This window comes from Mesoplodon densirostris (genome assembly GCF_025265405.1).
Source record: "Mesoplodon densirostris isolate mMesDen1 chromosome Y unlocalized genomic scaffold, mMesDen1 primary haplotype SUPER_Y_unloc_1, whole genome shotgun sequence".
NCBI classification, from domain to species: Eukaryota; Metazoa; Chordata; class Mammalia; order Artiodactyla; family Ziphiidae; genus Mesoplodon; species Mesoplodon densirostris.
The window spans coordinates 4082374-4097250 of NW_026778236.1; the positions used below are offsets into that span (position 1 = coordinate 4082374).

At 41.6% G+C, this 14877-nt stretch overlaps 1 protein-coding gene and 1 pseudogene across 1 annotated transcript in view; one reads left to right on the top strand and one right to left on the bottom strand.

The window, feature by feature from the left end:
• Positions 1-14877, top strand: part of LOC132482935 (serine/threonine-protein kinase Nek1-like) — a 151495-nt gene that overhangs the window by 89271 nt on the left and 47347 nt on the right. Inside the window, 1 exon segment of the mRNA XM_060088196.1 lies at positions 1281-1383. Within this exon segment, the coding sequence (XP_059944179.1) occupies positions 1281-1383 (103 nt within the window).
• On the bottom strand, positions 3585-4120 carry LOC132482930 (large ribosomal subunit protein uL22-like; annotated as a pseudogene).

Consider the following 14877-nt stretch of genomic DNA (forward strand, 5'->3'; position numbering starts at 1 on the left):
CGCTCAGACAGGACAGGGTTAAAGGAGCAGCCTCTTCGGGGACTCTGGCTCACTCAGGCCGGGCGGGAGGGAGGGGCACGATGTGCGGGGCGAGCCTGCAGCGGCAGAGGTTGGCGTGACATTGCACCAGCCCGAGGCGCGCCATGCGTTCTCCCAGGGAAGCCGCCCCTGGATCCCGGGACCCCGGCAGTGGCGGGCTGCACAGGCTCCCGGAAGGGCGGTGTGGGCAGTGACCTGCGCTCGCACACAGGCTTCTTGGCGGCGGCAGCAGCAGCCCCAGCGTCCCACGCCCGTCACTGGGCTCCGCGCTTTCAGCCTCGACTCGCGCCCGTCTGTGGAGCCCCCTTAAGCAGCGCTCTTAATCCCCTCTCCTCGCGCACCAGGAAACAAAGAGAGAAGAAAAAGTCTCTTGCCTCTTCGGCAGCTCCAGAGTTTTCCTGGACTCCCTCCCGGCTAGCTGTGGCACATTAGCCCCCTTCAGGCTGAGTTTTCGCCGCCAGCCCCAGTCCTCTCCCTGCGCTCTGACCAAAGCCCGAGCCTCAGCTTCCAGCGCTGCGCGCCCCGGCGGGCTAGCAGACAAGCCTCTTGGGTTGGTGGGTGCCGCTAGGCACCGATCCTCTGTGTGGGGATCTCTCCGCTTTGCCCTACCCAGGTATGTGGGGAGTTTCTTGCCTTTTGGGAGGTCTGGGGTCTTCTGCCAGCGTTCAATAGGTGTTCTGTAGGAGTTGTTCCACGTGTAGCTGTATTTCTGGTGTATCCGTGGGGAGGAAGGTGATCTCCGCGTCTTCCATTTTTCTTTTTAATAGTTGTGATATTCAAGGAATTCAGACTTCACTTTTTACTGCAGTTTTGAAAATTCACACAAACTCTTCCTTATTTTTGATGAGCTTTGAAGTTGCTACTCTGCTGCTTTAATATTACTTCCATACTGATTGATATATTTGATGCAGAGTTCTGAAATAAGCTTACCTACTTGGAAACTATTGAGATTTTTCTATAGGTATAGTCTAAAATCATTTTATGTGTCTATAAGTAGAATAGATTAAATGAACATAGCAGTGGAAATTTTATCTCTATTTAAAATAATTCTCCAATTTAAGTGGTAGATTCTAATATATGTGTGGCAATTTCTTCATTACAGAGGAAGATTTTACATCATATCAGCCTTCATATTTTGCAAATATCTCTAAAGAAAATATGTAGAATAAGTGTAAGTTTAAACTTTTTGAAATATTTAATGTTCAGAACTTCTAACTTTGCTGTTTGTGCAAATTCCTCAGGCAGAAGGGGCAGCTGGCTGTGGAAAGAGCAAAGCAGGTGGAAGAGTTTCTACAGCGAAGACGGGAAGCGAGGCAGAACAAGGCTCGGGCTGAGGGGCATATGGTAGGATTTTGTTTTTGAGATTTTTGAACGTGTTAGTATTCAAAGTGAAGGTCTGGAGCCAGGTAGGTATAAATGACACGAGCCGTAATCCTTTACAGACATTTCCTCTGAACATTTGCAGAGCATTTAACCTCTCTTCAGCTATTTCTTTTATGCCAAGTGTGAAGTTCTCTTGTTCCTTGGTTAATTGAGAGTAAGTTCGTAGCTGTATCCTTCCTTTTAAAAGAGTTGAAGTAGGTATAGCAACCCAGATATTTATATTAAATAAATACGTTCTTACCTTACTTTTTTCTTCCAATATGCTTTTGGTTTTAAATACTTTTAAGTAGCAAAGAATTGTAGAAGAAAAATTGGAAATAAACATTTGGGTAACTATACATGTAACTGCGCCTTTACTCAAAAGCAAATTAGGAACAAAAATATTTTAAAGCCTCTAATTATTCCAGTTAACTGAATTAAGTCATGTACATAAGAAAATATTAATAGTTTTAGATCTTCATTTCTGTAGTTAATAGTTTTGACTTGCAGAGGTACACAAATGCCTTTTCACCTTTTGTCCACAGAACAAATGGTGTTTGTTTGTCAGCTCAGTACCCGTGAAGCATCACGCTCACGTAGGAAACAGGTCAATTGTATGGTAGTATGTTTTCTTTAGACTTAGATCCACTGTAAGTCCATAAGTGATATCTTTATGAGTTAATTAATATAATTATTCCAATTTAGGATTTTTTTTTCTTTGAAATAATATCACAGAAAAATAGTTATATTTTTTAACGGTTACCCTGTATATGTGTAACACCCATCAGCTTGTTTTTCTAATACCTGGAATTAATCTGTATTTGTATCCTCTCTATAGGCAGAGGAGAACCTCCTTTGTTTTCCCTTGCCCTATTTCTCCCATGTTAGTAGCATTTTAGTTACAGATTTTAAAAACAGTTATTAGACTTACCAAGATTTACACATTTCTTTCCTCAGCACAGTTCCTTATATACTACTGTCCTCCCTCAGTTTATTTGTCTTCATGATGGAGACTATCCTCTCATAACCTATTGGAGAGAAACTGTCAAAGATTTGTTGGAAAGGTCCTTATTTTGTCTTCACACTTAAATGTTAATTTGTAGTGGTGGTCTGCTGGTGAATTTGCTTAGCATTTATATGTCTGAAAAAGCATTTTGTCTTCTTTTTTGAAAAATATTTTTGCTGGATGTAGTCTTATAGTTTGAGAGTTCTTTTTCTTTCAGTTCTTTAAAGGTGTTTCTCCACTTACATCCTGGCATGGCTGTTCTGACCACAGGTCTGCTGTCATTCTTAAATTTTCCTCTGTGTGTAATGTGTCTTTTCTCTCTGGCGGCTTTTAACATTTCCTCCTTATCACCGGAAGTGGATTGACTTAGATGTATCTTGAAGTAGTTTTCTTCATTTTTATTTTGTTGGGGGTTCATTGAGCTTTTGGATCAGTGGATTTATTGTTTTTATCAAATTTGGAAAAATTCAGCCATTATTTCTTCAAAATTTTCTGTTCTCCTCTCCTTTTTCCTCTGGGTGCTCAGTACCCATACGTCAGCTCACTGATGCTCTGTTCATTTCTTTCTGGTCCTTTTCTTGTGTTTGATTTGGGTAGCTTCTGCTACTGTATCTTCAAGTTCATTACTCTTTTTGTCTGCTTTGTGTAATCTGCTCTGCTCTTAATCCCATCCAGACATTGTATATTTTTCATTTCAGATACTGTATTTTTTAATCTCTTAAAATTTATTTGGGTCATTTTTATACTTTCCATGTCTGTCTTTATAATACTTACGCTTTTCTCTACCTTCTTGAACATATGGAATATGATTAGAGTCGCCTTTTTAATGACCTTGTCACTAATTCTATTATCTGTGTCATTCCTGAGTCTGTTTGTTGATTGATTTTCTCTTCATTTGGGTAATCTTTTCCTGCTTCTTTACCCACCTGGTAATTTGTGGTTGGATGCCTGGCATTGTGTATTTTATCTTGGATTTTTTGTATTTAAATACAAATGAATAAATTTATTCTGAGATGCAGTTATGTTACTTGAAAATAGTTTGAGTCTTTCAAGGTTGATTCTCAGCTTTGCTAGGCAGGTGGAGAACAGCCTTTCATCTAGAATGCACTTGGGGCCACCACTCAGGCAGTACTCTTTTTTTTTTTTTTTTTTTTTTTTTTTTTACTTTTTGCAGCATTTACTCTGGGCCCATGAGTTTTTGTTTCTTTAATTTCTTCTGGGCAACCTCCTCTTCTGCTTTAGGAACAATCTGTTCTTTTTCAGTAAGGATCATCTCAATGGGGCTGGGAGAGCTCATGTATAGGTTGATCCAACCATGAGCTCTGTAAGTCCTGTGCCGCATCTTGGTGGCTTTGTTCACCTGGATATGCTCAATAACCAGAGAATCTACATCTAAGCCCTTAAGTTCAGCATTACTCTCTGCACTTTTGAGCATGTACAGTAAAAATTCAGCACTCTTTCTGGGCCACTGACCCTGCGTGCAGCCCCACTGTTTGGCCTGGGCACACCTACCAACTCCACCGTTGTAACGACGGAATGACACACATTGCTTCTTTAAAGTGACATCCTTCAGATACTTGGTGACTTTTTGGATATTCATACGCTTAATGGCCTGGGCCATTTCACAAGTGTTCTTAAAGTGAACACGAAGATTTGAACCTCTCAACTTGCTGATTTTGTGGGGTTTTCTGGGTCAGGTGAACAGCGAACCATTTTTAGAGGTCACCTCAGGCTGCTTACCGGAAAAGCAAGGCAGTACTCTTGATGCTCTGATGATGGATTCGTGGTACTCCAATGCTCTGTTGATTCTAGTCTGGCTGTTGGAAGTGTGATGTGTTCCCAGCCCTCAGTGAGCCTGAGGGATTAGTGACGTCATGGTAACCGTCACTCAGCAGGAGACTCAGGGGAAACCTCTGCCGATTCCAGGACTCTCTGGGCAGCTCTCTCTTCCTTGGTATCCCTTCCTGCAAATGTTAGTGCTCTTCAACCTCCCAAGCTCCAGCTGCTGTTTACCTAATTCAGGACACCCTCTCCCTGTGCTGCAGCCTGGAAACTCTGCAATTACTGAGCTTACCTCACTTGTTACCCTTCTCACAAGGATCACTGTCTTGTGCTGCCTATTTGCCAGTTTTGGAAAATCGTTGTTTCATCTGCTTTTGCTGCCTGTTTGCCAGTGTTGGAAAATCGTTGTTTCATCTACTTTGTCCAGACTTGTAGTTGCTGAAGGTGGGAGGGTAGATCTGGTCCTTGTTACTCCACCACAGCTGCAAGTGAACGTCTTGGCTGGTAGTTTGCTGGGTGAAGAAATGTGGGTTGCAAGCTCTCCCCACCCCACCTTGAAGCCGCTGCCTCATCATGGTCTCATTGTCGCTCTCAAGTCTTGTGACATTTTTTTCCTTCACGTTCCTCTCTAAGGGGTTTTTCCTCTCTGAAAGCTTTTGGCACTGCTTTTCTACCTTCCATGTTCTGAAGTATCGCTTGAGTGTTCTCGGTATTTTTTAATAGCCCTGTCGTGACTCTAACCAGATGCTTTCAGTCTGAGCACGCACCTTCAGTTCTGGGACATTCTTAATTGATGCTTCTTCATATACTGCTTCTTCTCCTTTTTCTCCTTAAGATAACTCCCGTTAAATGGATAGATTGGAACCTCTGCATCAAATGTCTTTTTTTCTGTACTTTTATTCATCTTTTTCATCCCTTTGTCCCTTCTTACTGTTTTGGAAGGATTCCTGGGCCCGAATTTCAGCTCGTAACATGTTCTTTAGTTTTGTCTACTCTGCTCTTCAGCCCATCCAGTGATGTTTTATCTTAAGTTTAGAAACTTGTATTCTCATGTCCATGAATCTTCTTAGTTCTCCTTGAAAGCTCCTTGATCATGTGCTCATTTCTCTAATGGTTCTTTGGTTATCATAAGGTCTTGTTCTTAGTGCACTCTCGGCCATGTCACCTCGGTGTCTTCAGTTTTTTTTTTCAGCAAGTCTGCTCCTGGTACTGGCATCCCTCATACGTTTGGTGTTCTTGCTGGTGTGTTCATGTTTGGGGGTGTCTCTTTTACCCTTCATTGCCTCTCTTTGGGTGGCCCCCTGGCGAGATGGGCACGTGTTGCTGACCTCTGCTCTGTTCAGTTTTTCATCAGAGTAGAGGATAGGTGGGACCCATTGCTGTTCGGCCAGGCAAATACGTGGCAGCTTATTTTCTGGGCATTGGGGACAGCACCTTCCTGGGTGTCACCGGTCACCTGGAGCACCGGCCTGGCCTTTCACTCCGGGCTCTCTCATCAGTTGTGTCTGAAGGGAGCTGCTCGTGGAGATGGACAGTGTGCTGGGTGACCTCTTCTTTAAGCGCCATTGCTGCTGTTCCCCTCGTGCCCCGGGTGCCAGCTCAGCGCAGAGCAGCCTCCTGTTGCTCACATCTGCTGCTGAGGCCTCTTCCCTATAGGCTGTGTTCATGACACTTCTCATCTTAAACCCACGTATGTACTTTCCTTACCCCTAGATTCTTTCTGTGCTTGGGACTACCAAGAGTTTCACTTGTTTGTGAGTGTTGATATGCATTCACTTTACAATTTCTCAAGTGTAGAATTTTGGAAGAAGGGGAGGCCATGGTCTCACTGCAGTCAGATATTAGTATTTTCATTTTGTTGTTTTATCATTTTTAAAAGATGTGCTTTAGAAATCAGTGCATTTTTGACAGTGATTTTTATATGACTTTCCAAGATTCATTTTGTTAACCTGTATAGAGTTTCTTCATTCCCTAGATGACTATATGTATACGTGAAACTTTACGTTAGAAAAATGTGGCTAAAAAGTGAAGAATTTTTACTTTTCAGTATATTTGGGTGGGTGCATCATATATTACTTTCTTTATTCACTAATATAACAACAAGGAAGTGTGTTAAACACTTTGGGGGTAATAGGTTAATTAATTGATTAAAGATGACTTAATTAAAGCTTACTCAGATACAGTTTCTCTCTGGAATAACTTAGAGTCTGGTGTTAGACAAGAATATATATTCTGGAAGTGTGAGGTAAAGAACAGAGGCGAAAGCTGAGGTTAGCTGTGGGGATTTTAAGTTCACACAATTTTAAGTTCTAAATTGGAACTTTTTTATGATGAGGTAGAGGAGTTGTTTAAAATTGGCCTCTCCTTTTCCGTGCTGTATAACAAATTACCATAATGTAGTGGCTTAAAGCAACACAAATTTATGACCCCCAGTTTCTCCAGGCCAGGACTCTGGCACATTGTAACAGTTCTCTGCTCCTGGTCTCCTGAGGCTGGGGTGGGGGGCGGGGTGTGGAGGTGTCAACGGCTGTGTCCTCAGCTGGAGTCTCAGCCGTCTTCACCAACCCCTCAGGGTGTTGGCAGGACTTCCCTCCCTGCTGCTTTGGAACTCGGGCCTCGCTGTCTGAGAGCTTTGACTGGGACCATGTGGCCCCTTCATCTCAGCATCAAAGAGCTCCCTGTGCATCAACCCCCCACCTGCCGCTTCTACAACCAGCCAGGAAAACTGCATTTAATGGTCAGCTCACTGGTTTAACGTCCCTCATCCCATTTATCATGACCTAATCCTGGGGGTACAACCCATCAGACTTGCACACCTGAGGAGTGGGGGTGGGTATCAGGAAGCCTTGGGGGTCTTCTCCAGGTTCTGCCCGCCACAGTCCCTTTGCCTATGACTTAGAGGCCGCGTCTGGGGATGCAGACAAGGCGAGGGGGAGGAGCTGTCTCGAGCCCATGCTTGGTGGTAGAGCATGCAACCCAGGCGTCCAAACAGCCTTGTAAGAAGTCAGCTGTATTAACAAAGTTTAAATACAGTGAAATTCACCAGTGTTGGGTGTGTATCTGGATGAGTGTTGACAGGTGTATGTAGTCATGTAACCACTGCCACAATCACAGGACAGCACCATTCCATCATTTCTTAAAAGGTTCCTCCTCTTGCCACCAGAGAAAAAACTGTCAGTATGTGAGATGATGGATGATAACCAAACTTACCATAGTGATCCTTTCTCAGTTTTTGCGTGTATCAAGTCATTATGTTGTACACCTTAAACTAACAGTGTTTTAAGTCAGTCATGTCTCAGTAAAACTGGAGGAAGAAGTTTCCTTGTGCCCCGTGACAGTCAATCTTCTACCAGCTGTAGGCAACCACCAATCTGCTTCCTGTCACTGTGGTCTTGTTTCTTCTAGAATTTCATGTAAAATTATCATACAGTATATAGAGTTTTGAGGCTGGTGTGTATCAGTTCTTTTTTATTCCTGAGTCATATTCCATCGTGTTGATGTACCACAGTTTGTTCAGTCCTCAGTTGATGGGCATTTGTGTAGTTTCTAAAAGAGATGCTTTTAAAGCTCATGGGAGTAGCCGATCATTAAATTCCCTCAATTATATGCTCCCCATGCTCCCACAGAGCCCTTCCTTCTGAGTGGATATTTCCCTCTTTATTATGTGTAACTCAGTTGGTGACTGTTTTTACTCTCAGACTTCTGAACACTGCTGGAGAAAGTTAAAGCTGTGATGACTAGTGTCAGATGGGTTTATGGTCTCTGGTTTCAGCAGAGCTGTCAGTGCTTCTTGGCTGTCCCCTGCATCTCTGTGGTCAGCAGCCTCTCCTGTTGCCCACAGTGCGGACTTTCCTCCATGGTTTCATCCTTCTTCCCTTTCTGTGAAGATTATCATTACATCACAGAGAAAATTGGGCTTAAGAATCCCACATTTCATCACATTTTCTGCCTCCATACTTATAAACTTATGCATAATTGTACCCAATCTATCCTTGTTTTCTCCATTCTCAGAGAAGGATATAACTTCCTCTGTTCAAAAGTAATCTTCCTATTCCATCCTATTTGATGATTATAATGCTGGTAATTGTTAACATTGGTCATTTACTGGGTGCTTATGTGTCAGGCTTAGTTCTAAGTTCTATACCTGTATTCACTCACTTCTCATAGCAGTACTCTGAGGCAGGTTCTGTCGTCTTCCCATCTTACATCTCACTGAGGCAGAGATGGAGAAGCTAAAGTGACAGCTTGAGCTTTACAGCAACCAAATGATAGATTACATCGTGTTTAAATCCCTGCAGTCTGACTTGAGAGCCCACACTTTCCTGGCCTTATTTTCTGGGCCATACTGTCTGTTTCACCAAGGGTCCTCCTTACTCTATCACTTGTTTCCTCTCTTTTCTGACCTTCCCTTCTTTCCTGCACAGCCCATCAATATATTCATGTTTCTCACGTTCCTGGCTCCTTCCTCCTCTTCGTAGCCAGACACCTCAAATGAATGAAGCTCTGTTCTCTGTCATTGCTTACCCGCTATTCATAATCCTGTTGAAACAGAAGTCACCAATATCCATCTTGCCAAATATAATAGAGTATTTTAAATCTTTATCCTACTTGACCATTTTGTGACATTTGATCACATAAGTTACTTCTTCAAAATTTCTTCTTCGCCTTCCATGACACCAAATTCTGTTTATCCTTTACTTTTCTGATTATTATTTCTTAATATCTTCTTCTACAGGATTCTCTCCTTCTTTAGTTTCTAAGGCTGATATTTCCTGGGGTTCTGTCCTTGGTTATTTTTCACTGTAAGTTAATACCCTGGGGTGATCTCACTTATTATTCTACAAGGGACTGGTGACCTCAAAGTCTCTGTCAGTTATGCAGACTACCCTCCTAACTTCCATCCTGTCTAGCTGCCTTCTGGACATCATTTCCTAGCAGTCACATTGGCACCTTATTTTTTAAATTTCCTTTTGTTATGTAAATCATCATACAATAACATTAACTTTATTTTTCTTCTCCAGTTCTATGAATTTTAACACAAGTATAAATTCATGTACCCACCACCACAGTCAGGATACAGAACCATTCCGTCACCCCAAAACTCTCTTGTGCTCTCTCTCAACATAGTCATGCTGTCCCCTCACCCCTAATACCCTGGCAGCCACTGTCTATTCTCCATTACTATGGTTTTGTCTTTTCAAGAATGTCTTATATGGTATTTGTGTGTGGTATATATAATAGTATATAACCTTTAGCGGTTGGCTTCTTTCATTCACCTTAATGCTGTTCATCCAAGTTGTTGCATATATCAGTAACTTTTTCTTTTTTGTTGTTGAGTGGTATTCCATTGCATGGATGTGCTACAGTTTGTTTATTCATTCATCCACCAAGGGACATTTGGGTTGTTTCTAGTTTTTGGTAATGATAATCAGTGCTGCTTTGATCATTCATTTACAGGTGTTTGGAGAAGAGTAAGTTTTTGTTTCTCTAGGATAAATGCCCAAGAGTGGCTTTTCTGGATCATGTGGTAAGTGTAGACTTAACTTGAGTTTTCAAAAGTCAGCTGTTTGCCAGAGCACTCGCACCGTTTTGCCTTCTTAGCAGCAGTGACCAAGAGCGCCCATTGCCCCACATCCTCATCAGCATTCGGTATTGTCTCTGTCTTTTATTTTGGCCATCTAATCTATGTATAGGGGTATCTCATTGTGGTTTGATTTGCATTTCTCTAAATGTTAATGATGTTGAATCCCTTTTCATGTGCTTATTTGTGATCCTTATATCCTCTTTAGAGAACCATGTGCCTGAGTAATTTGTCCATGTTAATTGTGTTGTGTTGTTACTGTCTTGCTGAGAGTTCTTTATATTCTGGACAAATCTTTTATTGGGTAAGTAATTTGCCAGTATTTTCTCCTAGGTGGCAGTTTGGCTTATCATTCTCTTAATATTTTTCACAGAGTGCAAGGTGTTAACTTCGATAAAGTGTACGTTTTCAGGTTTTTTTGTTTACAGATCATGCTTTTGCCTCTATCATGTCTAAAAACTCTCTGCCTATCCAGCAGTCATGAAGATTTGGTCCTATTTTTCAAAAAAATTTTATAGTTTTACTTTTAACCTTTAGATCTATGATCCATGAAAGAAAATGTTTTTAGTGTGGTAAAATACACAAAACATAAACTTTTCTGTCTTACCCATTTAAAAATACATAATTCAGTAGCATATGGTACATTCACAATGTTATCTTCCTTCTGCTTGATTTCTGTTTATTTTGATCATTTCTGGTCTTTTAAGGTTGAAGCTTAGATAGCTGAGGGTGAGACCTTTTTTCTTTTCTAATATTGGTATTGCATGCTGTAAATTTCCCTCAAAGCACTGCTTTAGTTGCACCCCACAAATTTTTCTGTGTTCTATTTTCATTTCATTCAGTTCAAAATTTATTGTAATTTCCCTTGAAACATCCTCTTTGGCCCATGGATTACTTAGAAATGGGTTAATTTCCAAGTGTTTGGACTTTTCTTCCTTTTTTCTGTTATTGTTTTCTGCTTTTATTTTATGATCAGAGAGCATATTTTATAGGATTTCATTCAGTCATTTTACATTTGTTAGGGTTTGTACTTTGATCTAGAATATGATCTATCTTCGTGAATGTTCCACATGCACTTGAAAAGAATGTGTACCCTGCTGTGGTTGGGTGGAGTGCTATATGTTTCAATTAGATCCAGTGAGTTGATGGTGCTTTTTAGTACTTCATCCATGCTGACATTTTGCCAACATTGTTTGATACTGAGGTAGGAGAGTTGAAGCCTTCAAATATAATTGTAGATTTATCTGTTTCTCCTTTTAGTTTGGTCAGTTTTTCCTTTCTTTCTTTTTTTTTTTTTTTTTTTTTTTTTTTAGAAAGCATACACATTTTTAATTGTTGGGGTTTTAGAGTGAATTGACCTTTCTTACCAAAATGTAATCTCTTTTTGTTCCTCGTATTAGTGGAGGGGTTCGTTTTTGTTTTGGTTTTTGTTTTGCTGTGTAACAAATTAGCACAAGTTAGTGGCTTTTAACAACATGTATTTGTTATCTCATTTTCAACTTCATGAAGGGTTGGTGCCCCAAACCCCTTGTTGTTCCCGGGTCAGCTGTAAACACTATTTTACTCCTTCACTTTGGAATGTAGAAATTTTTCCATCATGTAGGTACCCTTACCCTCTCCCCTTTACGCCATAGTTGTCTTATATATTACGTTTACATACATTTAAATCCTCATTAGGCCGTGTTATAAATTTTGCTTGCAACTTCAAACATGTTTAAGAAGGCAATAGAACAGGAATACTTACTAATATTTACACAAATATTTACCATTTTTCTTGCTATTCACTCATTCCTAATGATCCAAGTTTCTTCTTATATAATTTCTCTCTGAAGAAATTCCTTTGGCAGTTCTTTTAGGTTAGGTCTGTTGGCTATAAATCCTCTTAGTTTTATTTCATCTTTATTTCTAAACAGTATTTTCGATGGTTGTAGTATTTTGGGTTGACAGTTCATTTCTATTTTCATTTAAAAAGTTACTTCACTGATTTCTGTTCTCCATAGTTTTTGAAGAGAAATCCTCACCTTTATTTCTCCTGCAGGTATGTCTTATTTTTCTCTGGATGTTTCCAGATTCTTTCTTTGTCCTTAGTTTCCAGCAGTGTGATTAAGTTGTTTCTGGGCATGGATTTCTTTAGGTTTATTCTGTTGGTGGTTTGCTAAGTTTCTTGAACTTGTAGGTTTATGCCTTATGCCATTTTTGAGCCATGATTTCTTCAAATATTTTTTCAGCTCTGTGCTCTTTCTCTTCTCTGGTTCTCTGATGACATGAATGTTAGACCTTTTGTTCTTGTTCCACAGGTTTGTGAAGCTCTGTTCAGTTTTTTACAGTTTTTTTCACTGTTGTTCAGATTTGTTAATTTCTGTTGTTTTCAGGTTCACTTCCTCTTTCCCCTTTCATCTTTATTCTGCTTATTTGGTCCAGCCAGGGAGGGTTTTATTTTGGTAATTGTATTTTTTTCATTTCTTGTGTTTCCACTTGATTTTTCCTTGTTTCTTTTCTTTCTCTGCTAGTATTTTCTATGTTAACCTTTTTTCACCACTTGATTGCTGTTCAAATACTTTTAAAATAGTTTCTTTGAAGTTTTTGCCACATAATTATATCATTTCTTTCATCTAATCATAATCTGTCTATTGTATATTCCCAGGTAGTTTGAGATTTTTGTCATTTTTCATGTGCTGATTAATTTTGAGTTGTACCCTGGACATTTGGAATATTATATTATTAGACTTTGGATTTTGTTTAAATTTTATGGAGGCTGTTGATTTTATTTGTTTTAGCAGGCATTTGACCTGTTGGGGTCAGGCTTCAAATTCCTGTTTTCCTTTTGTCCCTCGTATGCACTGTGCAGTGTTGTCTGCCCGGGATTTGGGTGGAAGTCTATCAGCCAGCCCTGTGCTCATGCAGAGCAGGGTCTTGTCCACACACAGATGCAGGCAACCCCAGGACTTTATAACAACTCTTGGGGCCATTTTCCAGAGCCCCGCAGTGTGCCATTGGTCTGATGCCCGCCTTTTCCCTGGGCTCACCTCTCAGTCTGAGGCCTCACATACCTAGGGCTCCCTCAGTCATAGGGTGAAGCAGTGGGAGGAGAGACAGACAGACAGACAGAGGCAGAGAGAGAAGGAGAGAGGCAGAGGCCACAGGCTTTGCTCTGGCTCTTTTTTTTTGCGGTACACGGGCCTCACTGCTGTGCCCTCTCCCGTTGTGGAGTACAGGCTCTGGACACGCAGGCCCAGCAGCCATGGCTCACAGGCCCAGCCGCCCCATGGCATGTGGGATCTTCCTGGACCGGGGCACGAACCCATGTCCCCTGCATTGGCAGGCAGACCCTCAACCACTGCGCCACCAGGGAAGCTCTGCTCTGGCCTTTGGAGTATCAATGTCACAGGAGACCACGGGTCCCTCCCTCACCATTGTAGCTCCTAGAAGCTCCTCTTGCTGTCTCGGCTGCCACCACAGCAGTGAGCTTTCCTGGGGGCTGCAGCACAAGAGAAAAAGGAGAGAGAAAGACTAAAACTGGAACATTTCCTATTCTCCTTAAGTTTTCCCTCCCTACTCCGGAACTGGAAGAGATAACCAGTTACTGCTGTCGCTACCAGAGTGCTCGGTTTGGGGGTTTTGGCCAAGTTAGGTTTAGGCCAGAAGATACCACAGTTTTTAAAATGTAGTACCCTCATCGTGCACTTATAGGTACTCTGAACTCTGGCATTCTTGACTCTGCCTGCCTCTGTTTACTTTTCAGGGTCCCCAGATGTGCCTGCACTTTATCATGTGTTCATTGGGAAAGGGGGTGCGTGTGCTTCCATCTTACCCGGGACTAGAGCTTTCTGTACTTCATTCTTTTATTTCCAAAACTAAATTCACTTCATTGTCTTCAGACCCATGGCCCTTCCTGTAGTACCCATCCTGCTGCAGAGAATCACCATCAAAGATGGCTTGACTTTGGGGGTTCTGGTTTGAAAGCCAGAAAGCATCTTCTCTCTGTCACGTCCCACCCAACTCAACTCATAGCCAGTCAGCGACCAGATCACGTTTTCTGCCTTCTGAATATCCCATAGCCACCTCCTCCTTTCTGTTTTTGTTATTTTCGCCCTTGTTGAGATCCTTACCTCGTTAGTCTTTTCATCTCACTGCTTCTGAGGATCCTTCTAATGCATCTTTGGCTTGGGCTGCCAAGGTGATCTTTCTAAAGCCACATGGAACACATTGCCCATATGCTTGGAATTACTCAGTGGTTGTTTATTGTTTAGAGGATAAATTAAACCTGGTAGCTTAGCACAAGGGGTCTTCCCTTTGTCTTTCTTACTGCTCTTGATTTTCCCGTTCCCTTCTTCATCCCTTCAGCTTCAACCATACCAGACTACTTGCAGTTCCTGGAAGACACTGTTTCTAGTTTCTACTGAGATTCCATCTGCCTTATCTTCGTGAGAGAGTTCATGGTACCTTTCTGTTGCCTTGTTGGCTTGGGGACTGCGGGAGAGATTCAGGGGGAAGGTAGACATGTTTTTACTGCCACTGCAGTTGTTCCCTGCTGAGGAGATGGTGATTAACTCTAGAAATATTTACTGTTAATTTGCACAGCATCTTAGGTAGTTTCCATAAAGCTTTCTGATTTTGCCAGCCTCATGTATCTTCAAAGACTAGACATTCCGTTATTGCCATGGGAAAACGATTGATTCTGTGCCACAGGTCTGTACTGCACATTTATGCTGCACAGGCTGGAGCAGGGAGACGTGGCTGCTCTGAGAGTTTATCACCTCTAATGAATTAGCCGGGGAACCTCAGGGAGGAGAGGCCTCAGAGAGAGCCTTGGAGTCTCCTCTGAAAACAGCCAGGAGCCTGGGAACTGTTGCTCACTCAGCATGAGGTGCTGAATCAGTCAGCCCTGTGTCTCATGTAGGAGACCCTCCTTAGCCCAGCAGCATTCATTTTGGGAAAAGCCACTTAAAGTAAATCCAGCTAAAATAGAGACCCACATTTTGTAGTAAAGAGTGGAAAAAGGGTTTGATTGGGATTTTACCTTGAAAAATGAAATTTAAAAATTATTTTGTCTTATGTTTATCAGAATTTTGTATATACTTCCAAGTCCATATTGATTCTGAAAGTA